Raw genomic sequence first — 25,953 nt, 5'->3', positions numbered from 1 at the left:
GGCTTGGATGATATACACTTTGATCACCTCCAGGTAGACTGCTCTACCTGCTGTACCTGGTGTTGAATCTGACCAGTATGTGGAAAATTCAGCTGGTGAAGCACACAGTTCTCTGCATCCTAGCCAGCAAAACCTGACTAGTGCTCCATGACTTCCTCTGGTTTCTTTTTCATTTCCAATCTGACTTGGAAGTGGGAGTACTAACCTACGAAACCACAACTGGTTAGATCCCATCTGTTATACGGACTGCCTTGTTGGCAATATTTTGACAGTTGCACTTACAGGGGTGAGGCAGCTGGTGATACCCAGGATAAGACTTGGGCACTTAAGGCAAGATGCTTTCAGCTGATGGAGCTTGGGTATGTAACTTAATGCCAGAGAAGATCAGATTGAGCCCAAACCTAAACACATTCAGATCAAACACTTAAGACCCACTTTTTCAATAAAGCCTTTGCCTAATAATGGCTTCCAAAAAACCATGGTGTAGAAACGAAAGGGGAGTGCCTTTCTACTCAAGACTTGATTATTTCTAATATGCTTGCTGCCTTGGGAGTTAAGATAAAGTACATGAACTGTGTATAGCTTTTCTGCTGATTCTGATATACATCCTGGATTTCATCACTTACTTACAGGGTCTTTGGCAATTGAAAGGCACAGGATAGACGTAACACACATTGGTGACAGACCCTTGCTAACTATGTGGAACAGTAACTTTAAAAGTCACATTTCTTACAGGAGAGAATGGGGGTTTCTGTAGGTGTAGGAGCCCATTCTGTGACAGTATCTTAAAGGACACCAGTTGCCACATAACTACAGTTTGTTATAATCAATATTTGAATATATCCATCCTTGTAACTTGGTATGAACTAGACTACCTGTCTATCAATGTGCTTGTTTTTCCTGTTGCACATTAAATTTAGTATTTGGATGTTTCTGGAAATAAACATGCATACTGGAATCTTTAAAATATGGGTTTCAGTACAGGGTAATTGTCAAGTCAGTTTTTAGGCCTCGCAACTGGGGCCCCCTTCTAGTATCTCGTGAAATATTCAAGCACAGGGAGCAAAAACTTGGACACTTGGAAAACTTCCTCTTTGAGGAGAGCGTGACAGGTAACAGTCACTACGCAGAAACTATGAAGCTAGAACAACAGACCACTAACGACTAAGTACAGACCAAGAACTACCAGTAATTATCTCAACTGGGTAGGGTAGCAGTACAAATAAATTACGAAATGTACATGGATTGTAGGACCAACCTGGCTGTGTGAGGAACATGTTGTTGTAGGTTGATCATAAATCTGCTTGTTCTCCCATATAATGTAAACCAATCACTAAAATATCTTAAACTTAATTTACAGAAATCAGCTCTGGAAAAAATACAGCAACTGCAGACAGCAAATCAGGAGGCAGCAGTGAAGCTAGAGAAACTTGAGTGAGTACGGGGTCTAGTAATTGACCTCTGTGGATTTTGCAGTTATAATACACATGCATGTGACATCTAACGGGGAATATTAAGCTGTTGTCTTAGAACAGAAACGATGTGGCTGTTGACTGACTTTTCTAAATCAACTGAGGCATTATATGGCCTCATCAGTGTCTGAGAATCTATTTTAAAGATAGAGGTAACCATCTTTCTTCCTTCCAGGCTGTAGGAGAAATAACTTGGTTAAGTTGTTTTTAAATTGACTTATTTTTCTGTGTAAAGCAACTGAGGGGAAAGTTAAAAGATGAGTTTGCATTTTATTCTGAAATTGAGGCAGGTGATCAGTTTTTCTTATTTCCATAGTTGAGGTCCAGCTCCTATGAAAGGTCTGTCTCCTGAGCTGATGAGCCTTCTCCTGTTGGTCAAATGTTTCATAGCTGTGGAGAGAGGGAGGGACTCTCTTGTACCTAGTGCTAATCCTATGGGCCTTTGATTAGCTAGCCCATAACTATAATTCAGGCAAACATAAAACTTTTCCCATGGCATCTTTCTCTGTTTGCTGGTGGTTCCTCTTTGAGTTGTTTCCCTAAGAGCTTGTGGGGGTTACTTTCAATGCCCTAGTGAGTCATATTCAGAATTAGAGATTTGATATTCTGAGCGTCGTCTTAGCATTGATTGTGGGAGATAGTAACTTCAGAAACATAGTACCGTTTTATTAGAATGAAAGAATGCTGTGTTCAAGAGCATATATACAGTGGATATAGTTTAAAGTACTTTAAAGTCCTTTTCAGAACTTAGGATTCATGGTGGATAACCAGCTAAATGTGACCTTCCATTGGCTGATGGCCAGTGTGACTGTTGGATATATAAACAGAGGAATATTGAATAGGAAGTGGTATTCTCTGTATAACCTTTGCATTAATGAGACCATTACTACACTAGTGTCCATTTCTCATGTCCACACTTCAAAATGGATGTGGAAAAGATTCAGAAAAGAGCTATAAGAATGATTCAAGGTCTGGAAAATGTCTTAGACTGAGCTTACGTCTGTCACTTTTAGCTTAATTAATAGAAGGTAGAGAGGTGACTCCATCACAGTCTAAAGGTATCTGGATGGGGAGAAGATGGCTGATAGAGGGCTCTTTAATTATGCCTTTGCCTGCTTGACAAGATCAATAGCTGGAACCTGAAACTAGACAAAATCATACTAGAAATAAGGTACACATTTCTAATATGGTGAGGGCAATTAACCATTGGGACAAGTAACTAAGTTGGATGTGTAGTGGATTCTAAATCACTTGAAGTTTTTAAAGAACTAAACAGATGCTCCAGCTCAACCACAAGTTACAGACTTGCTACAGGGATTACAGGGTGTAATTCTGTGGCCCATGTGTTTTCAGGAGGCCAGATTAGATGATCACAATGGTCCTTTCTGGTGTTAAATCTGTGAATCTATTAATAAAAATGAAAACCAAAATGTAGTATAACAAGTAGCTGTTTGAAAGACAGGATACAAAGGATAGGAATAAATGGTCCATTTTCATGATGTACAGAGGTGACCATCGGAGTCCCCCAAGGGTCCGTACTCCTACCTGTTTTCACTGTTCACCCCCTTTTCCAGATGATTAATAAATATGTTGAAGTGGCAAAGTTAGCAGATTCATAATTATTCAAGAGGTTAAATTCAAAGCAGACTGTGAGGAGTTAGAGATCTCATAAAACTGGTGACTGGGCAACAGTAAGGAAGATGAAATTCAACATTAAGTGCAAAGTAATGTATACTGGAAAAAATAATCCCAACAATCCCTATACAGCTAGAGTGATGGGTTCTAAATTAGCTGTTACCACCCAAGAAAGATCTTCGAGTCAGAGTGAAAATGACTGCTCCATGCACAGCAACGGTCAAAAAGGCTCACTGTGTTAGGAAATGATAGAAAATAAGACAGGTAGCATAATGCCACTATATAAATTCATGGTGTGCCCACACCTTGAATATTGTGTCCAGTTCTGGTTGCCACTCCTAAAAAAGGATATAGTGGAACTGGAAAAGGTTCAGAGAATGGCAACAAAGATTGTCACAGGTATGGAACAGCTTCCATATGAGAAGAGACTAAAAAGATGGGGTCTGATCAGCTTAGAAAAAAAATGGCTAAGGGGTGGGGTTATAATAGAGTCTATAAAATCTTGAATTGTGAGGAAAAAGTGAAGAGAAGTGTTTACCCTTTCATACAACACACAAACCAGGGGTCACCTGATGAAAGTAATAGGCAGCAGGCTTAACACAGCAAGAGAGAGTACTTTTTCACACAGTGCACAACTAAAGCTGTGGAACTCATTGCCATGCGATGTTCTGATTGCCAAAAGTATAACTGGGTTCAAAAAAGAAATCCCATGCTCGGGGTCACCCTAACCCTCTGACTACCAGAAGCCAGCAGAGGAAGACGGGTGGATTCCGCCATAATTGCCCTGTTCTGCACACTCCCCTGGAAGCTCTGTCACTGTCGGAGATAGGATACTGGGCAAGATGGACCATGATCTGACCCAGTATGGCAGCTCTTACAGTTGTATGTAAAGTTGCCAGTCCTGCCTCCATTTACCTTCTTTCTAATAGTTATATTTATTGTATACATTAGTATGTGCTGCTTGTATTATCTGAACCAGGGTCAGCTTTTTTTCTCAAACTGCAGCATGCAGAGGAAGGGGAGCCACATCAAAGAGCCTGCTCTGCAGCTGTGCTGTCTGGTAGCTCTTGGTGAACACTACTGGAGGAGGGAGCACTGCAGGACCAGCTAGCAGTGTGTGCAGCTGCTCGCCTTAAAGGGAACTATGCTACTTATGTACCTCACAGGAGATGTTGAGGGTTAATTAGACTAGTATTTGCAAAGCACCATAGAAAAGCTAAATAGTTGTCCTGCATCAAGTTTTCAGTGTTCTGTTCTGTATCTTTAAGACTTTGTCCCGCTTTACTTTTTTGTCTAGTGTTACTTCTCTGCTCTTGATTTCTCATTCTTTTTGCTCTCTTGTCTTACTCACTCCCTTTGCATATTTAAGCAAGTCTGCACTCCTCCTGTTCCATGGACTTTCCCTCTCCTCCAGCCCTCCGTTAGCTTCCACCCCATCAGATAGGGCTCCCTTATGCCCATTCCTTTGGCAGAGTACTCAAGTTTATCATCACTCTACTTTGTCACCGTTATGGACTGCAGGTCAGTTTTTCTCTCTCTGGGATGTCCCACCAGTGACTTGCTCCACTATCAGTCACTAGTTCCAAATTCGGGTTGTTCGAACTAAAAGTATGTTAAAGATGAAGATCCTATTTTAAATATGCCTCAGACTAATATTTCTAGAGTCTTAGTTACAATTATACAACTACTTCTGACTCCCTGCATGGGGTTAGCTGCCTCCTTTACTCATGTTTTCTGGCCCATTCTCATCAGTCCAGCTCCCCACTGTGGCACTGTATTCCCTCCCCCCTTCCCCCCCCCAATATCCATAGCCACTTCTTGTTCTTCTTTGCTAATTTCCAAGACCAATTTGAAAACTAAAGTTTTCCAGTACCCAAGAATTGCTCTCAGTACACTCTGGGAGAGTCTCCTGTCTGATGTTAGCCCTGTGCTTTAAGTCTACCACTTTAAGCTATATTGCTACAAAAATATTACATTTTATAATTAAAATATCTAGGTAGATCAATATGTCATAGTATCATTCTCTCACTCTTGTTTTTGCACTTTCTTCCGTGTTGCCTCTTAAACGTACAGATCTCACTCCTTGTGCTCCCTCTTTACTTAAATCACTCCTTAAATTATGCCGGAGCTATGAAATCTTTCAACAATAACCCACCAAAGCAAGATTAAAAAGAAAATGATGTGAGATTAGTCTTCAACTGTTCATCCAGGTCACTGTCTGTAGCTGAACCTAAGACCCTTCGAGGCAGGAAAAGTCTTTCTTTCTATACTACACAGCCTGAGCTCACTGACACCTGACATGCACTAACAAGATCAAACATCATATCTTTGTGTTTAGCACGATTCCAGTAGAGCAAAAAGCAGAGTTCAAGCAGCTGTCTGATGATATTAAAGAACTGCAGCAAGTACTAAACCAGGACTATCGTCAAAAAACGGTATGCCCTATTTGTGTGTGTCTCTGAAGTTCTGTCACAAAGTACAACTACTATGACTTCTGATTGTGGGCATTTATTATTTCTTTGGATTTATCCCATGAAAATTTGATTAAAACTAAAAGCAAGTCAAAATATTTTAAGGTATTTACGTCTACCCTGGTCTGAGTCCTGTGGTACTCCCTAGCATTAACTTGTGCTGGTACCTATGAGGGAATGAAGCTATCAGCTGGGCCCATAGGGATCAGAAGCAGTGTGTGAAATATAGTCTGTTTTTCATTACAGAAACACATTGCTTGTGTGAGGAACTGAGATCTGCTGCATTATAATGAATATTGTGAGACTGGTTCCTCGTTTAATTTTGTATTGCTGCCTACTTGAACTGAAAGGGTTAAGTCAAACCAGAGCTGGGGATTGGCTTGGGCAGGAAATAGGGACTTAAGGGTATGTCTGCGATGGAGTTTGAGGTGTGATGGCAGCTCAGGTAGATATATCCGTACTAGTTTTACCTGTGCTAGCATGGCTAAAAATAGCAGTGTAGATGTGGGGGCAAGGGCTGTACAAGCACACCAGGGGCCCCGGCTACCTATTCACTTTGTGCTGCCGCATCTGCACTGCTTCTTTTTTAGCCACGCTAGCACAGGTGTGTTTACCCAAGCTGCAATTACTCCTTCGATTGCAGTGTAGACACCCTAAGAGATAAGACAGCAGCAAGTACACATCTTCAAAGCAGCTAAGAGTACCATGGGGCTATCACTGGGACATGCTAAAGATCAAAAGACCCTGACTGGTTAAAAGATGTCCCTAATAGAAAGGGAGGGGGAAAGTAGTCAGCATGTGCGCATGGGTGGTGGGGGGAAGAGATAGGAGCTGCAGGCAGGCATGTTCTTTCTAAGCAGGGCCTAAGCATCTAGGCCAGAAGTAGTTAAAAGGCAAGATCCATGTACTTACGTCTCCCTTTTTGTTGTTTGTAACCCATCATGTTTCTGAAAGCTGTTCTATTAATATTCAGCAATACTGTTTGAGAAGGCTGTGTGGCCTCTGTGCATAAATCAATAGTAACCACTCCCAGGTACATCAATGGCAAGATCCAAACCGCAGCTGGACTTGCTGAAGTAGTCACGGTTGGTACTCCAGGGGCTGTAACACAGGTCCTCGTCTAAGGGTGGGTGAACTGTGGAATTCCACCCAAAGCCTGACACCTGTGGGGTGCACTTGCTGAGAAGGGATAGCTGTGCAGGTAGCTGGTAACTGCTTTTTTCAGTAGTCTTTTCTCTGTAGTAAAAGTTCAAACTTAAAACCAGAAGCCATACTGATAATTCTCCTCTTTTAACTGTCAAACAATTGTTCTCTTCATTAGACAGCTTTGCAAGAAGTGACTTCCCAAAAGAAAGCAGAAGTTGCAGAGAGAACTCGAAGTCTGGTAAGTATAACTCAATTTAAATGAGATTTGAACAATAGCCTGCAGTAAGTGATGGACCTTCTTTTAATATAGCATCAGATTTTTCTGCCTGACTTCTGCTAGCTATGTGCAGTGTGAATGGTTCAGATAATGAAACTTGATTGCATTTTAAAAACCACGTCTATATTTGTGTTTCATGGAAACTTGGATGATAAGAATAAAGTTTGGTTTTGATATATCTGGGACTCCAGCTCTTGTAACTAAGGTTTCTAATTCCAGGTCTAAACACAATTTTTGTACCAGTATAGCTATTTTAGTTAAGGATGAGACTTTTATATACCAAAATAATTATCCCAGTACAGACCCTAATGTGGATGCAGCTATATTGGAATAATGGTGCTATACCAATATAGCTTATTCCCTTTCCCTTACAGGAATAGCTATACCGGTATAAGCATCTTTATATTAGTATAACTGTGCCCACACAAGAGGTTTTGTAACATTACAACTGTACTAGTATAGTAAAAGCAGTACAACTTTTGTTTGTAGCCAAGGCCTAAACACTTCCATTCCAAACCCCTATTTTCACCTTTCAGGCTGAAATTTTCCAGGCTTGATCTCTGCCCATAAGTGATACTTTGGGCAAGCTTGAGTTGAAAGATTTCAGCCATTTGCATGTGAAGAGTGCAGGGGAGGTGGGAAGCTATAAAAACCAAAATCTTACAACTTTGTGAACTGCTGTAATAATGCTGACAGAGCTGGAGATGTAAAGTTGAAATTTGGCACAGAAGAAGCCCGCATGGAAAAGTCCCTTTAAGCATTTGAAAATTGGGTTTTAACTTGATTAAATTATGAGCCTTTGAAAATTTCACTTTATATATGCATAGTGCAGTTGGAATGATGCCCATTTTGTATGTTGCACATCAAATGAAGCTGAGCTCCTTCTTACTGATCCTGTAAGATGCCTGGGATATATTATTCCTGTTGTACCTTGCCTCCATCTTTCTTCTTTGGAAAGAAAAATATGTAGGTGTTAAGTACATCTGGTCCTAAATCAGAAAAGATAATGGACCATTATAACACTTAAAGTTGCGTAAGTACGCAAGGTGGAAATATTGCTAGTATCTAAAGTTGTAGAACAGCTGTATTTTGCACTGTATTAAAGAATAAATGATCCCATAACTAAAGACGATATTGTTTCATGCAAATAAAAGGATAGCATTAAGGCCGGATATGCTACCTTTGGAAATTTCTGATTTGAATGCCTAACTATAGAACTGTGACATCCTTTTAAAGTCGTTAATTCTTGATGGAATAGCTGTATCACCTTTAAGTCTTCAAAGAATGTGAAAACACTCTAGAATGAGTGGGGGAAACAGGGCATCCCCTAAATTCTTGGCAGTAGCCCGTACCTCCTTAGTTATTACCTATTTTACAGAGAGAATATTGGCCAGGATTAGAACTGGACAAATGGAGGAAAAAAATTATGAATATTCTTGTGAATACAGCTGGCTGTTTAGCTCTACTGGTATTTGTGACCTCTTATTCATTAACATTTGGGTAGTGAATTTCATTGGCATGAATGTTTGCAGCAAGTATGAGAGCAGCAAAAATAACATGCAGTCCTGTAACTCAAAATTGTACCATAACACACGTACAAAAGGGAGCAGAATTAAGGCAGCCTTCACTTTGGCATTTGCTGACCTGAGTGCTTTGCTTGGCAACTGTAACATTCTTAAGAGAATTTAATAGTATTTTTCTTTTTAAAAAACCAAAATTCTAAAACAAAAATGTTATGATGTAGAACAACTTGCTAGATAGCAGTAAAATGCTCTCCTCCACAAGATGCTCATTGCAGAACCCTGCCTCACTGAACTTCTTTTCTCCCTTCTACTTAAAGTATCTGAAGGCAGATAGCAGCTAATCAGAAGGCAGAATAGCTATATCACCTTTAAGTCTTACAGCATTATTAAAATTGACTAAAATAGAGATCAACCACATTTTAATTATCTTGCTAATTAGAATCAGCTAAAAGTGACAATGGCTACTTTGAAAGAAGAACAAGAGCAACTGAAATCAAAAATTGTAGAGTCTCCAGAGGAACTGAAGAATTACAAAGAACATATGAAGGAGACTGTCCAGAAACTCAAGAAAACCAAGGTGAGTCTTGATCACTGTACTATGGCTGCTTTGTACTTAGTACAGTCTACTCATGTCTTGCCCATCAGAGGGAATTTAATAATGATATGAGTCTGTCTTCTGGCATAATATTGAGAGCTGCTTGTGCATCGTTTTCAAAAAGATCAGCAATAGGTGACTAGCCGGGAATTTAAGAATTTAGTTTATAATGAAAGAAAACAGACATCTGATATTTAGAGAACACCTCCTTTAAGGATGGGATCACAAGTAGTGCTATTGATTGTTCCACGTGTAATACTAAACTTAGGAATGTTGGGTCCTTGAACCTGTCCAGCTGACTGCATCCATCATTCTGACACTACCACATATGGCTGGCGCTGTTTTGGCACCTCTTCCTAGGCCCTGGCCTTTTGACCAGGTGCTCCAAGGTTACCTCTGTTCTCACTCAGTAGTTCTGAATCTGGAGGCTTGCTTTCTGCTCTCTGGGAACACTTTATCCCAAAATAACAATCTAATTTCAAAATCATCTGACATAAGTTCACTCCAGTTAAAATAGAGGAAGTAAATCAAAAGGAAGCTGATAATTTAAGGTACACAATCAACTTGAAATCTTAGTAAACTGCAAAAAACGGCAATAGTAGCTTCAGGAACTAAGCTGAGTCCCCTTTCCACTTTGTGGTTTTCTAATTGCTTCTTTGTATTCTTAAATGTTTGACTCCTACTGATGTGTGAAGACTCATGATAAACAAGAAGAAACTAAGTGGCTATTCAGGAGCAACATTGGAACCTGCCCCTCCCCCCCAGACATTATCTGTGAAATGCACAAACTAAATAGGAGAAAAATACAGGAAAACGTTCCTCTAACTTCTTCAATTATATACCTATCTTTTCAGTTACCTGTAAAAATAATTGGCAGAGAAAGTTCAGACAGTATATATTTAAGTACAACAGCCATGAGGTTCATGTTTGGCTGTGTCCTGTGAGCAGACTGATTCATCTATGCGTCAGTGAAGCTCACAACTTACTCTTCAGATTTCTCTCTCTGTTTATACGGTTTGTTTTTAAGGTGTGAAGTTGTTGCCATCTGACTCTAATCAAACATTCCTGTGTAATGCTAGATGAGACTGAACATAATTGCACTTCTACTCACATAGAATTTTCCATTGTATAACTTGCATTCTCTTCCCCAACAGGCACTGTAGCACATTTAATGGATACATTTACTTCCTTATATATGAAGGTTTGGTTGAGTACAGCACTTAGGTGTCATCCCTGCCTTCCCAAACCAACAGCTTTTTCCTCCGATACATAATTTTGTTGGCAAACTCAAAATTTACTTCCTTTCAGCAACAATTTTGAAGTTACTTGATTTCTTTAATTCCAGACATTGAAGGATTAGTTACAAGAGCAAATATGCATTACTACAGAACATAACAGAAACCACACTTCACTCATTTCTTTAAGTAAATATCTTTTTCTTGTGTTTTTTTGTAAAGCAAGAGGTTATTGAGAAGTATGAAGGTTATCGAGACCTAGTTGAGATTCTGCCATCATGTCAATTAGAGGTGCAATTATACCAAAAGAAAATGCAAAGCCAAGGAGCAAATGTGGAGAGAATGGCCAATATCTCATCAGAGGTTTGTATTATGTACTTGTGTGTCCCCTTCTAACTGCATGTAAGAAATAAATTGCTCTCAATTAACTACTGCAAGTGCTGCTCCCTGTTGCTCTAATTTTTTTGCTTAGGATATGAATCTGAAAAAAACAAACTGCTATGCAACAGTACAAATGATATTTGCTAAAATGGAATCTATTTCAAAGCAAAGCATGTTGCCTTCCAGCACCTAGACATAACAGCCAGTACCATAGCTATTTTCTCAATCATAATCTTCCATTTCAATAGTTCCTGTTATCCTAAAGGATCCGAAGCTGCTTCAAAACTATTTATAAGCAGCACTATCAAAATGCAGCTACTGTTGGGGTTGAGTACAGTAACTTCCCGTAGCACATCTGTAGGTAGGAGGGAAAATTTTGATTTAAGGTCACATTGACAAACGCCTGTAAATTTGTTGCCATCTTTAATAGTGGAAGCACCTATTACCGTAGAAACATAAGCCAAAATAGCATGTACTGTCTTCTCTTTTTCTAGAGTGTTGTTTGTTGGGAAGAGGGAAGTTTGAATTTTTAACTGTTCTACTTCTGGGAAGAGCGGAAGCCAAAAGGAGGAAATATCATTGTACCCAAAATGATCATTTTAACAAGCACCTTAATTTTATCAGTATTACCAGCCCATTTTTCACTGGACAAAATTTTTTGTCATGATAAATGGTACCTTCTTAATTAGGGCTAACAGTTTTGGAGAATGACAGAGTATTTTAGTAAGTAAAAATAAAAATAGCTACCTTACTGTTCACTTCTTTTGGCAAAACATAGTAAAGTTTTGACTATTTGTCCTACATAATTTACTGTAGTATATTGCAGTAATTACTGGAAGTCTAAGTGATGTAATCCACCAAGCCTGATCTGTAAAATATTTACAAAGTGTGTTAACTGTTGGATTTCTAGGAAGAATTAACTGCGTTTTTAGACTATCAAAATGAGAATGAACAAAGTTCTATTTTGGCAAATATCTAATAGAGAGACATTGCATTTCTTTGATTTTATAGAATTGCTTTTCAGTCTTTCTTTGAAAATACTGTAGGTCAGAAATCTCGAGGACCAGATTGAGAATGGCCAGATAGAGTTGAAGAATGCTGCGACAGATGAAATGTCCTTAAAGAGACTGGTCAATGCTAAGCGTGAGAAGCTGTCTACAGCTGAAATAAGGATAAAGAAGAAACAGGAGGATGTTGAGCAGTACAAGCGCACAGTATTTGAGTACGGATGAGTTGGCATTTCTGCCTGGCGCTACTTATCTGACATACACTTACAAAAATTCACATCCCTGATACAAACATGTAACAAGTAGTATAGATGGAAATGGGAGTGATGGGGGATAGTTCTGTGAAGACCAGTAATGCTGTAGGCAAGCACTTGGGGACTTGGATCAATAATTGCAATGTGAGTTGACAGCAACTCTTTCAGTGGATTACTAATTCAATTTATAATGCTTAGGCTTGATTTTTTTTTAAAATCTTTTTAAAGAAAATGTCACACTGGGATAATTTTCCAACTCATCAGACTTCAACAAAGCCCCATTTGCCTTTCATGAATTTTTCATAATTTCCCTTGCCACTTTTGCTCATTATCAAAGCCATTCAAGACCCACAGGGAAATGGGGTCTTTTATCTCAGGGGGGGTATTATCCTGATGTGACACGTCTAAAACAAAAGGAAAAGTGTCATTTGATCAAAGCTTCCCAGCTCGTCTTCCTTCCTACGTGATGCTGCAGGCATGTCGTAAGGCTGAGCTTGGAACATCACAATCCTTTCCATGATGGCAGACTGTAATATTGTAAACACAGGGCTATGATTTTACTATAAGATCTAGGAGGAGCTGGCCCGTGATAGTATTTTAAACTCCAATCCTCAATAGTGTCAAAGGGGATACAGAACATTACTGGCCAAATGAATGGAGTGTTGTATAGGAAGCATCTTCATTTAGATGGGGAAAGTTAACTGAGTGCTCTGGTCCTACTTAAGGGCTTCTGTTCTCTGCAGAAAGCTGGGCCTAGAATTTGTGGCAGATTCCCCTATCACTCCAACTAAATTTTGAAGTAACTTAAAGTAAATGGAGGTTTTAATTAAATCAAAAATGAAGGCAGCACAATATAGAATTGTTTGCTTTCAATATTAAATGCTCTTCTCAATTTTTAGTGTAGCTGTAGATTTTTGCATTAACACATAATTGCCTTGTAGATGTTTCCTGTGTTTTGACAGTTATGGGATTTAGCAGTGAAGAACAGGAGGGAGGTGGCTTTGGGTTTTGGCATCCAGGAGAGCGGAAGGATTTTTGGTGGTGAGCAGAAGAATGCATCTTTTCTTTCCCTTTGTGGGTAGGGGCAGAGATGACTTAAAACTGTTTGTTAAGCTTGAATGCCTTGTCCCATCTGACAGCACACAGCTGCCTACTGCCCCCACAGTGGGGTGGGTCTATCCTGCACTGTTCTGGGTCCTGGGGAGGGGTGGCACTGGCTCGGCCCATTTTACCTCTCCTCCTACCACCCCAGTGCATCTCCAGGAGCTAGAGACTTAATACAGTAACTCCTCACTTAGTCGTCCCGGTTAACGTTGTTTCATTATTACATTGCTGATCAATTAGGGAACATGCTCGTTTAAAGTTGTGCAATGCCCCCTTATGTTGTTTGGCAGTTGCCTGCTTTGTCCACTGCTTGCAGGAAGAGCAGCCCATTGCAGCTAGCTGGTGGGGGCTTGGAACCAGGGTGGACCAGCAGCCCCCCTTATCAGCTCCCTGCTCCCCTAAGTTCCCTGTGCAGCAGCTGCCCAGCAGGCTATCAATTGCCTGCAGTTCAGCTGTCCCTCCCCCCCGCCGGCAGTGTGCTGCTCCTGCCCTCTGCCTTGGAGCTGCTCTCTGAGCCTCCTGCTTGCTGGGTGGTGGGAGAGAAGAGGGGGGCTAATGTCAGGGTGTCCCCCCCCTTGCTCCTGCCACCCGCTTACCCCATCTCCATAGAGCAGGGGGACACACAACAGGGCTCAGGATGGAGGGAGCTTCCTGGCAGCAGCTGTGGTCTCAGCTTGCTGATTAACTTAATAAGGCAGTGTACTTAAGAGTGGGTCAGCGTACTTAAAGGGGAAATGCACATCTCTCACACACACACAGACACACAAGGTGTGTGTCTATCTGCCATGCTGTCTCCCCTCCCTCCATTCCTGCTGCCTTGTAGAGTATGAGGCTACATTAACAACGAGTTAACCCCTGAGGGCTCAGCCAATTGCTAGTTCATCATATAGCAGTAAGGAATTCCCTGGGAAATATCCCACCCTCTGACTTCATCATCTCAACCAAGCTTCACAATTATTGCTGTGTACAGTATTAAATTGTTTAAAACTTATAGTGTGTGTGTGTGTGTAGTCTTTTGTCTGGCAAAAAATATTTTTCCCTGGAACCTAACCCCCACCCACTTACATTAATTCTTATGGGGAAATTGGATTCGTTTAACATCGTTTTGCTTAAAGTTGCATTTTTTCAGGAACATAACTACAATGTTCAGTGAGGAGTTACTGCACTTTTCAAATTAAAACTTATTTTGTGCAGCACAGCTTTGTGGTTGGTTGAATTGTATGGCCAGTTCCATAGGTAGAGAATGGTGCAAAATACACAGGTCGAGACATAATAATTTCAATTAGTGGTGGTGCAACTTCAGTACAAAACCTAGCTATATTCTGTCCTGAAGTATTTTTTGAAAACATGAACTATCCAAATCTTTTTTCAGACCCTGCATTGTCAGACAGCTAATCTTTAAACTGTTTTTGAAGCACAATACTAGCTAATTTTCACATCAGTGATATGGATCAGTAGTAACCCCATTTTACAAACGGAGCGACTGAGACGCAGGAAAAGTTGAGATCACGTAGGAAGTCCATGTCTGAGCTGGCCTTTGAACTCAAGATTCCCACTACACCATGCTGCCTTTAGAGCTGAGGTTCTCAAACTGGGGGGTGCAAAATGTATTCTGCAGGGGCATGAAAAGCTTTGGGAGAGTGGTGGCTGCTGTCTGGATGCCCAACTCTGAAGGCAGCAGTGGAGAATTAAGGGTGGCAATGCCATACCATGCCACCTTTACTTCTGCACTGCTGCTGGCGATGGGGGGCTGCCTTCAGAGCTGGGCACCTGGCCAGCAGCTGCTACTTTCCACTCTGCCTTCAGAGCTGGGCAGAGGTATATGTACTTAAGTGGCGTGTGTGTTTTGCAAATGACTACAGACCCAAAGAATGGGGGCACGATCAAATAAGTTTGAGAACCACTGCTCTAGAGTGTGATGAATGCATCACTCAACAGTAGAAAAACACTTAGGGCCAGATCCTCAGCCAGTTTAAATTAGTGTAGCTCCATTGAAGTCAACTGGGCAATTTCTGTTTGACAAGTTATGTTAACTCCTTTGAGTTTTGTTTCTTGATGCTATATAGCTCTAGGATTTAAGAATGAGTCAACTTTTCTGATGTCAGTGTGATGGAGATAAATTGTACACCTAGATGGATAAATGTTACTTATCCCACAAATGCAGCTTTTCCTTCACTCTTGCAAATGACTGTTCTAACTGTAACTTAGAAAATCACTTTCCTTGACATTCATATCCAGTGTGGAATCCATCTTGGTGTTTGTATTTAATTTGGAATGATGTGATTGGTTCAGCACGAACTATTTCATACCTTCTTCCTTTAGGTATTGTAACAGAGTTCAGGAGAAGAGAGGGGCTGTCTATGAGAAGGTGACGGTGATTCACAAGGAAATCCAGCAAGTCAGATTCAAAGTCCAGCAGCTGAACGAGAACACTGAAAAGGAAAAAATGAAAGCACAGGTAAGCAGGAATTCTTCTCTATTAAGTACTGGAGAGAAGAGCTGGCCAAAACTGTTTTTATTTGCCAGAAAATGCAGTTTCAGCTGACCAGAAACTGTGAATTTGACATAAAATTGCCAAATAGTTTCACCCCCCCCCAACCTCCTCTTCCCCCTCCATAAACCTCTTTGGCACTTAGGCACTGTTCACAAACCAGGGTGCGGAAGTGATGGTTCTTTCAGAACTTTAACTCAGTACTTAGGGCACTCACTTGGCTGTGGAAGACCTAGGCTGAATTCCCTTCACTGCCTGATGTGGAAAAGGGATTTGTATTTGGGTCTCCCACATTGCAGGAGCACACCTTAGCCATTAGGCTATGGGATATTCTGGTGTGAACGTCTGTCTCTCCTGTTGAATCTGTTCCACTTCTTATAAACAGTCATAGGAGCAAGAACTTGAACATGGTTATACCAAATCCTTGGAGTACCTTAACCACCAGGCCATAGTCGTTCTTACTATTTCCCTGGCCCAATGACTGTAAATGGATATTCATAGTGGCAATTCACAGTGATGACCAAAGTTCTGAGGGCCTGACCACTTCTTCCTCCAGCCCTTTAAAAATGCCTGTAATCAAATATTTTGGGTTGAATGACTTGTTTTTGTTCAACCCTAAATGGATTTTTTTTGATTCTTCTAAATTTTTTCACAGTAGTTTTGGATTTTGTTCAACCTGAACTAATTTGTTAGGTAGCTCGGATATAACTAGCCAGCTCCTGTGCCTACCCTTTCCCCCCCGAACACATGCACTTTTCCTGCAGCAGACCTGATGTCCACAACAGACTTGATGCCCTGCTCTATGCCAGCTAAAGACCATATGAGCTAGGCTCTTCTCAGGTGACCCTTAAGTAGTCTGTGGGACGGAGGAGAAGTGGACCAAGGGGATGCTATGGCGCAACACATTTGGTCTTCATAATACTGCATGAGAGCCCCCAATTGTATGGATAATTGGTGGTCTGCTGAATCAGTGCTCTCCTCTGAACCTTACAAGGATCAGCGGGCTTGGGAAGGGGAGAGGACTGCATTGTTGCAGCTGGGAATTCCCCTCCTGTGATCCTTCTGAGGCATGCAGGGCGTTGGGGAGCTAGGCAAAGCTGAAAGATGAGTGCAGGATAGCGGGATTCCTCTGAATTCTAGGAGATGGCAGTTCCCATTACCCTCCCATCTCTGTGATCGTCGGCTCTACCTTTCCCCTCCTGTTCCGTGGATACTCCTGAGCAGCACTTAGCGCAGCTCTGATTCACCCAAAATCTTCCCTGCTGTCTCTTAAATCCTCTGTAAGGCATCAGCATTAACACTGCTGATGGGAGAACCTAATTGACTGACTTTCTCACCTAACTTTCTCACCTTAGGAGATCTATCTTAACCTGAGGGCTGGCTTGGAGAAATACCATGAAGCTTTGGCAAAGATAGCAGAGAGCTATGCAGTCTCACGAGATGAAAAAACTGCTGAACTGAAGAGGAGAATGCTTTGAGTTCAGACTTCCTGAACTAGCTGTTATACTGGCTTTCATTTGGACTCTGCTTATTGTATTTATCCTCATGTTTGGGTTTAAAATACTGCATTTTATGTGGGAAACTTCTTAAAAATCGACTCAGAACACATTTAGTATTCTAGACAGGCCCTGGTATTGTCAGCTGATTAACCTTGGTAAAAATGGACTTGAACATCCTGTCTGCATTATCTTTCTCAATTCTGATTCTTCTAGCAATAAGTTTACCAATTTATCTTTCTTATTTAAAATAGTTTGAGGGTTAATTTCTGGAAGCTTGAATCCATGGTCTCTGCTTGGTGTGTATTGAACACCCATTTGTGTTTGTACAGGATAAGCCCATGTTTGGGCAGATAACTGAATTAAAAATAAAATGACATGGATTGAGATTCATTGTACGTTTCTATTGAAACTGCTCTTCTAAAATGTTTGGCCAGACTGCCTTGGGAACATAAAATGCTACATTTAAATAGCTGCTGTAAAGATTTGGATAGCCTAATTTCTCTCGTGTTCTTTCAGCCTACTTGTTTGTTCATTCTCTCCTTCGCGTAATTTTTAGTTTGAGTTTTATAGCTGACCTATGTTTCTCCTGAGACAAGGTGTGTGAGGTAATATCTGTTTTTATTGGACCAACTTCTGTTGTTGAAAGACAATCTTTTGAGTTACTCAGAGCTCCTCTTCAAATCTCATTCTGTTTATCCTGTTTCTTTGGTTAGATTTTCTACTTCTGGGCTCTGTTCTTGTAATTCTTCAGGACTGAGACTTGAAATATTAGTTTGTCTATTTGTTGCCTCTCTTCTGCATTTGGATCTGTTTCCCCCCCCCCCCCCCAATGTCTTTTTCTTAATCATTGAGACTTTCTAAAGTCACCATGGGTAAAGTTTTCAAAAGCACTTAAATAACTTGGATGCTTTTGAAAAGAGGATTTGATAATTTTTGAAAATGTTACCCTTAATCTCAAATCTTCCATTAGTTGAACTGTTGGAACATTTTTGTTGATACAGCTTCTGGTTTAGATTATTTTAGCCTGTCTCTGTACCATATAAATAAAATTAAATTTGATCACTCATTGGTTTCAGTATATTCATAAGAATGGATATAACTAAAAAGGTACAGGACATATGTCAGTAATTTTATAGTAGTTTTAGACCTGTGTATGCAATATCCTTTCAAACTGTGACCAAAAAATCTTTTAAGTATGGTTTTTAAAGTGACTTGCAGAGCTGCTGACAATGCATAGCTCCCAATGATGTCACTAGGAGTGGTGGATATGCTCAACCTCTGAAAACCAGGTCACTTAATAGTAAGGCTAAGATTTTGTCATGGATATTTTTAGTAAAAGTCAGGGACAGATCATGGCTTTCTGTGAATTTTTCTTTATTACCCATGACCTGTCCGTGACTTTTACTAAAAATATCCATGCTAAAATGGGAAGGGGTTGGGCTGCTGTGGGATGGCTGGGAGCTCCTGGGCCCCCACCACCTGTGGGGGCTCAGAGCTGTGGGAGTCCCCCTGCCACCCCCATGGCAGCTAGGGAGCTGCGGGGGTCCCCTTGCTCCTGTCCCTGCAGCAACTGGGGAGCTGCGAGGGTCCCCCTGCCACCCCCGCTTCGGCTGGGGTACCTCACAGCTCCCTGTTGCTGCAGGAGGCGGTGTGATCCTGCATCTCCCAGCTGCCGGGGCTGAAGGCTTGGAAGTCTGTGACAAAATCGTAGGCCCCCTCCGCCATATAATAGATAAAAAATTCTTATAGTATTTAATTGTTAAATAACATATCTCTCTATCTAGAACAAAGTTACAGGAATAATACTTTTCATATCACCTAAATATACTCTCTAACTATCACAGATGGTTATTTGAGAACTAATGATCTAAACATCAATCATTTTTCAAGTGAGTGAATATAACTTACTATAATTTTCAGTCCAGTAATTATATGTTACATGCTAGACATCTTCATTGAGTTCTGAGACCATAAAAGATTTTAATATTACCAATGGTGTAATTGAAACATGGTCCTCCTCTTATTTATCCACATGTTGCAATACACAAGTACCACTGTGAGGTAGGCATGTATATTAGTACAGTCCCATTTCTCAAATATAGAGACTGAGACACCAATTAAGTGACTTGTCTATGTAGCAAGTGTAAGTGTCATAAACAGGGTTAGAATTCTGGAATCTGCTTCTAGTTCTATGCTCAATGCACAAGATCATGTTGCCTCTCATTACCAGTTATTACCAATTAACTTAATGCCTCAGCAACCTGCAGTACATGGAGCAACATTTTGGGGTTATATTGTTCCAAGGCATGTGTCCTGATATATAGGTTTAATATGCACGTGCTACAGTTAACATAATATCTATGTAGTTGTCTAAAATGTATGTAAACAAAACATACGCAGAATTATGTTGTCCCCAAAGAAGTAAAATAACACAAAGGTGTAAGGTTATAAACCCTGACAGGTGACCCTGATCCTGTACCACTAGGCAAAGGAGGGAAGCTGTTTTCTTTCATATGTTCGGAATACCAGGGAAGGGAGGAGAGCTTTATATAGGACTATACTGCTTCAGAGATCAATAGAGGTCACACACATTCAGGTGCTTTTTGGTGGTGGTGGGGAATAACTATGCTTCTGTCAAGGTTCCTTCCCCACTCTGAACTCTAGGGTACAGATGTGGGGACCTGCATGAAAACCCCCTAAGCTTATTTTTACCAGCTTAGGTTAAAACTTCCCCAAGATACAAACTCTTTTACCTTTTGCCCTGGGACTTTATTGCTGCCCCCACCAAGCATCTAACAAATATATAACCGGGAAAGAGCCTACTTGGAAACTTCTTTCCCCACAAAATCCTCCCAAACCCTACACCCCCTTTCCTGGGGAAGGCTTGATAAAAATCCTCACCAGTTTGCATAGGTGAACACAGACCTTGGATCTTAAGAACAATGAAAAAGCAATCAGGTTCTTAAAAGAAGAATTTTAATTGAAGAAAAAAAGTAAAAGAATCACCTCTAAAATCAGGGTGGTAAATACCTTACAGGGTAATCAGATTCAAAACAGAGAATCCCTCTAGGCAAAACCTTAAGTTACAAAAAGACACAAAAACAGAAATCTCCATTCCATTCAGCACAGCTTATTTTATCAGCCATTTAAAGGAATCATAATCTAATGCATATCTAGCTAGATTACTTACTAAGTTCTAAGACTCCATTCCTTTTCTGTTCCTGGCAAAAGCATCACACAGACAGAGACCCTTTGTTTCTCCCCCCTCCAGCTTTGAAAGTATCTTGTCTCCTCAGTGGTCATTTTGGTCAGGTGCCAGCGAGGTTATCCTAGCTTCTTAACCCTTTACAGGTGAAAGGGTTTTTCCTCTGGCCAGGAGGGATTTGGAAGGTGTTTACCTTCCCTTTATATTTATGACACTCCCCCCAAATCACACAGATAGGGTGAAACTCTGGCTGTGATTTCTTCCTGGAGCTCTAGGAGAAAACCAAGTTAATAAGACACATGCATCTCTAAATATACTACCAAGTACATAAAGACTAACAATATTTTCCACATCTCAAGGACGATTTTAACCAGTTGATTCTGGGAAACTTTCACGGGAGAGTGCATCAGCCATTTTGTTAGAAGCTCCTGAGATGTGTTGTATGTCAAAATCTTGGAGCTAAACTCCACCGAATAAGTTTTTTGTTATTTCCCGTGGCGGTATGAAGCCACTGTAGCGCAGCATGGTTGCTTTGCAGGTGGAAAAGCTGTCCCCAAACATATGGGCGTAGCTTTTCCAGAGCATAGACTATGGCGTAACATTCTTTTTCAGTGATTGACCAGTTGCTTTCCCTCTGACAGCTTCTTGCTGAGAAACACTACAGGGTGGAATTCTTGATCCGGTCCTTCCTGCATTAAGACTGCTCCTGCACCATGCTCGGACGCATCTGTGGTTACTAGGAATGGTTTGTCCAAGTCTGGGGCCCTTAGTACAGGGTCAGACATGAGTGTCACTTTAAGCTGATTAAAGGCCTTCTGACACTTTTCGGTCCACTGAACGGCATTTGGCTGTTTCTTTTTGCTTAGGTCTGTCAGTGGGGTGGCAATTTGGCTGTATTGCGGTACAAATTGCCTGTAATAACCAGCCAAGCCTAAGAAGGATTGGATCTGTTTCTTTTCTGCCACCTCCACCCATTTGGCTCCAATCTCCCCTGCCTCGATTACAGTTTTGGGCTTCTCATCTAGGATGTATCTTTCTATTTCCTCAGAAACACCCTCTAAGAACTGTTCCATTTGCATTAGGAAGGGCAAATCTTCTGGAGATTAACACTTGCTCCTGATATCCAGGCATCCCAATGTTTCACAATGTGGTAGGCATGTCGGGTAAGTGACACGTCTGGTTTCCACCTTAGGGCTCTGAACCACTGACGGGAACGCTCAGGTGTTAGCCCCATTCTGATTCTCGCCTTGGTTTTAAACAGTTCCTACTGGTTCATGTGTTCCTTAGGCATTTCAGCCGCCACCTCAGCTAGGGGTCCACTGAGCTGAGGCCTCAGCTCTACCATGTATTGGTCGGTAGAGATGCTGTACCCAAGGCAGGTCCTTCTGAAGTTTTCTAAGAAGGCCTCAGTATCATCGCCTGCCGTGTAGGTGGGGAACTTTCTGGGATGGGAAGTGGTACCTGGAGAAGGATTGCTAAGGTTTGTTGGTATATTCTGCTGAGCCTTTGCCTTCTCCATCTCCAGTGCATGCTTCCTCTCTTTTTTCCTTCTTCAGTTCTTTGTCCCTTGCCTCCATAGCTTTCCTGTGGGCAGCCTCTTGGTTCTTTTCTGCCTCTTTCGCTGCCTCCATAGCTCTCCTGTGGGCAGCCTCTTGGGTTTTTTTTTCTGTTTCTCTCGCTGCTTCCAGTTCTTTATATTTATGACAGCTTCTTTTAGGGGGAAAGTGAGCTCTCTGGAGGATATGACTCTGTGTGTATGAGTGAGCATATCTCCAATATCTGAGGAGGGAACGCTGTTCATTTATACTGTTGTCTGAGATCTCATTTATGCCATATTGGTGTGTCCACAGAGCAGGTGGGCTTGCATATCCCTTGTCATACCCGTTCGATCAGTTGATCAAAAGTAGTCCCTTTGCATGAGTCAGTCTCGTTGCAGGATTCTGTAATCATTAGTCCATGGAAAAATTACCTGAAGGACCATCTTCAATAGAGAAATTTTGGAGATGAGGATGGTTTTCTAGGCAGTTAGCTGCTGTCCTAAAGACAGTCTGCAACACAGCCATCATAGATTCAAGGCCAGAAGAGCCAATTGAAGTGATCTATGGCCAGTGTTATACAGGAGGTCAGAATAGAACATCCCCAAAATAATTCCTAGAGCAGATCTTTTACTAAAACATCCAAACTTGATTTAAAAATTCAGTGATGGAGAATCCACCACAACCCTCGGTAAATTGTTCCAGTTGTTAATTACTCTCGCTGGTAAAAACTTACACCGTATTTCCAGCCTGAATTTGTCTAGTTTCAGCTTCCAACAATTGAATTGTGCTATACCTTTCTTTGCTGGATTGAAGAGCCCATTAGCAAATATTTGCTCCCCATGTATGTAGTTACAGACTGTACTCCAGTTCCTCCTTAACCTTGTTGGCTAAGCTAAATAGACTCTATCACTATACGGCATGTTTTCTAATCCTTTAATCATTCTTGTGGCTCTTCTCTGAATCCTCCCCAATTTATCAACATCCTTCTTGAATTGTGGATACCAGAAACGGGGACAGTATTCCAGTTGCAGTCACACCAGTGCTATATACAGAGATAAAATAACCTCTCTGCTTCTACTTGAGATTCCCCTGTTGATGCATTCAAGGATTGCATTAGCCCTTTTGGCCACAGCATGGCACTGGGAGCTCATGTTCATCTGATAATCTACCACAACCCTCAATCTTTTTGAATCGCTGCATCTCAGGATAATCCCCCATCATGTAAGTATGTGTTACATTCTTTTTGTTCCTAGCTGTATACATTTACATTTGACCATATTAAAATGGATATTGTTTGCCTGAGCCCAGCTTACAGAGTGATATAGATCACTTGATATCAGTGACCTATCCTCTATTTACTTCTCCCACATTTTTTGTGTGATCTGCAAACTTTATCGGTGATTTTGTTTTCTTCCAGGTCATTGATAATGTTAAATAGTGTAGGGCCAAGAACTGATCCCTGCAGGACCCCACTAGAAGCACACCTGTTTGAGACCACCTGTACAATTATATTTTGATATCTATCAGTTAGCCAGCTCTTTAATACATTTAATCTGTGCCATGTTAATTTTCTTTCTAGTTTTTTAAGCAAAATGTCATGCAGTACCAAATCAAATGCCTGACAGAAGTGTAAGTATATTACATCAACTCTGTTACCTTTATCAACCAAACTTGTAATCTCATCACAAAAAGATATCAAGTTAGACAGGATCTATCTTCCATAAACCCATGCTAATTGACATTAATTATATTACCCTCATTTAATTCTTTATTAATCAATTCCTGTGTCAGCCACTCCATTATCTTGCCTGGGATTGATGTCATACTGTGAAGCCTATAATTACTGAGTTCCTCTGGTTTACTGTTTTTTAAATATTGGCTTAAGATTAGCTTTCTTCCAGTCTTCTGGAACTTTCCTCCTGTTCCAAGACTTAGTGAAAATCAACATTAACGGTCCAGCAAATTATGTAGTCAGCTCTTTTAAAATTCTTGGATGCAAATTATTCCAACCTGCTGATTTTAAAAATATTTAACTTTAGTAGTTGCTATTTAACATTCTGCTGAAGCTCTACTGGAATGGAAAGAGTTGTCATATATGACTAATCATGTTTTTCCCAAATACAGAACAGAAATAATTATTAATTACTTCTGCCTTTTCTGCATTATTATTGATAATTCTATCATATTCATCTAGTAATGGACCAATACCATTGTTAAGATTCTTTTTCTTCCTAATATACTTAAATTTTATATTTTCCTTAACTCTGCTAGCCGTAGATTTCTCCTGTGCCCCTTAGCTTCCCTTATCAATTTTCTACAATTCCTAGCTTTTGATTTATATTCATTACTCTCCACTCCCCCTTTCTTCCATTGTTATAAAAAATAAAATATATAACTGCCTTCGCTTGCCCTCTAAACCAGGTTGATTTTTAACCAATACAACCTCCTTCCTTGATTGTGGCTTTTTTGGCATCTGGTAAAGTGTTCTTAAATAATTCTCAATGATCAGTCACCTTTTTCTGATAAAATTCTTCCTCCCAGCTGATTTGGCTCAATCATTTTCAGAGGTGTGAAATTGCCCTTTTAAAGCACCCAGTATCGATATCTATAGATATATATCACTAGTCTGGACTTTATTCTGTTTGCACATCATACACATGATCAAATCATCACTTATACCTAAATTACCATTAATTTTTAATTCTGTGATCAGTGCCTCTTTAATTGTCAAGCCCATTATAATGGGAAAAAGAGCTTAACTCCTGTGTTGGGACATTGGGGTGTAAAATTGAACACTTCCACCCATCACTTACTGGTGGAGAAAGAGAAAGCAATCAAACCAGATTAGCTAGCTAGTAATAGACCTACACAAGTGAAGAAGATGAGAGAAAAATCTCCTGTTCAATCTCAAGGGTTCTCATAGCGTGAGACAACTTTTGGCTTCTTCTCTGGAAGATGAGTGACCAGTCCCTTCAAGATGAGTTATGATTTGCCTGATCACTTGATCAGAGTTCCTCAGAGTATCTCTCTTGCTTGTCCACGTGGCTTCTGGGAGGGTTTGGTTTCTTAAGTGGAGCAGATCACCCTTTACAAACGAATTTTGAGGCCCTCTACATCAGGATTGTTACAAAACTGTACACAAAAGCAGTGTATGCTTGTGTGTTGTGTATGAAGATAATATTGTGTGTAGCCAGTTATTTTGCTGTTGATATCTTCGCAGCTTCAGTTCCCCAAGAAGGATTATGTGAATATGTGAGTGCTGGACATTTTGAATGATCTGTCTACTGTGCTGTAGTGTTCGATCTTGCTGACCTAATAAAACTATTACAGTTCAAAAAGTCTTCCCTAAGCGTGAGTACCTCTCCAATGTACACCAGAGTCCTCATTCTAATAATTCTGTGGCTGATATAGAGGCAGCTGAACCCAGCCAGACCACGGCATCTTACATTGGAGACTCTAAAGGATACCTAATAAACAGATCAGGCAACAAGTGGCAGCCACTGCCACATAAGGATATGTAGCATTGTTCCTAAGTTTGTAGGGTCAATAAAATTGTTAGGCATTGCAAAAGGCTGCCTGCAGCTCTGAACAATCTCATGCTTTATGTACTGCCTAACTGATGCGTTTACTCCCATTTCAAAATGAGGTAGCTAATACAGTAGCCAACCCTACTGCAGAAAGGCCATGAGATGTGTGGTTAGAGTCCTTTTAAAATATTTAATAGTGCTGTATTCTGTGTACCTCTAGTGAGGAGGCAAGCGCCATTGGGATTCCAGCACTAGGCTTTCGTGGATGCTAGCTGTGATGGTTTTGTATTGAGCACTTCTGCTAAGTAAAAGGACTCTGCTCAGACTGACAGGAAGAATAAGGCTACAAATACCCTAGGCACAATGGCTTAATCAATTGTGTTGTGGTTGCACTACTCATCAATGCCAAGTGCACACAATTTATAACAAGCCGTTCATACAGTGTTAAGATTATGTAGGTGTGAAAAGTGATACTTTGGATAAATAATCTCTAAATTACTTGGGGGAGCTGATCAACTTACTAATTAAAAATTATAATTTTCCCCATTTGGCAGGTTTTTCCTGCTCACAAATCACATGAGCAGACTTTGATT

General features: G+C 40.6%; 1 protein-coding gene across 2 annotated transcripts in view; it reads left to right on the top strand.

The window, feature by feature from the left end:
- NUF2 (NUF2 component of NDC80 kinetochore complex) overlaps window positions 1–17,907 on the top strand; it is a 30,659-nt gene extending 12,752 nt beyond the window's left edge. The window contains exons 7-14 of one of the 2 annotated variants that reach the window (XM_074962178.1): window positions 1,361–1,434; window positions 5,446–5,542; window positions 6,900–6,962; window positions 8,964–9,101; window positions 10,577–10,717; window positions 11,782–11,957; window positions 15,423–15,558; window positions 16,947–17,907. In XM_074962178.1, coding sequence (XP_074818279.1) covers window positions 1,361–1,434; window positions 5,446–5,542; window positions 6,900–6,962; window positions 8,964–9,101; window positions 10,577–10,717; window positions 11,782–11,957; window positions 15,423–15,558; window positions 16,947–17,069 — 948 coding nt within the window. In that variant the 3' untranslated portion in view covers window positions 17,070–17,907. Of the gene's footprint in view, window positions 1–1,360; window positions 1,435–5,445; window positions 5,543–6,899; window positions 6,963–8,963; window positions 9,102–10,576; window positions 10,718–11,781; window positions 11,958–12,937; window positions 13,040–15,422; window positions 15,559–16,946 lie in introns of those variants that run through there. The other variant, XM_074962179.1, reaches the window with a different exon arrangement.
- The last annotated feature ends 8,046 nt before the right edge of the window (window positions 17,908–25,953 follow it).

This window comes from Natator depressus, chromosome 8 (assembly GCF_965152275.1).
Source record: "Natator depressus isolate rNatDep1 chromosome 8, rNatDep2.hap1, whole genome shotgun sequence".
Taxonomy (NCBI): Eukaryota; Metazoa; Chordata; order Testudines; family Cheloniidae; genus Natator; species Natator depressus.
The sequence above is the reverse complement of the archived record's forward strand: the minus strand, read 5'-3'. Positions and strand labels throughout refer to the sequence as shown.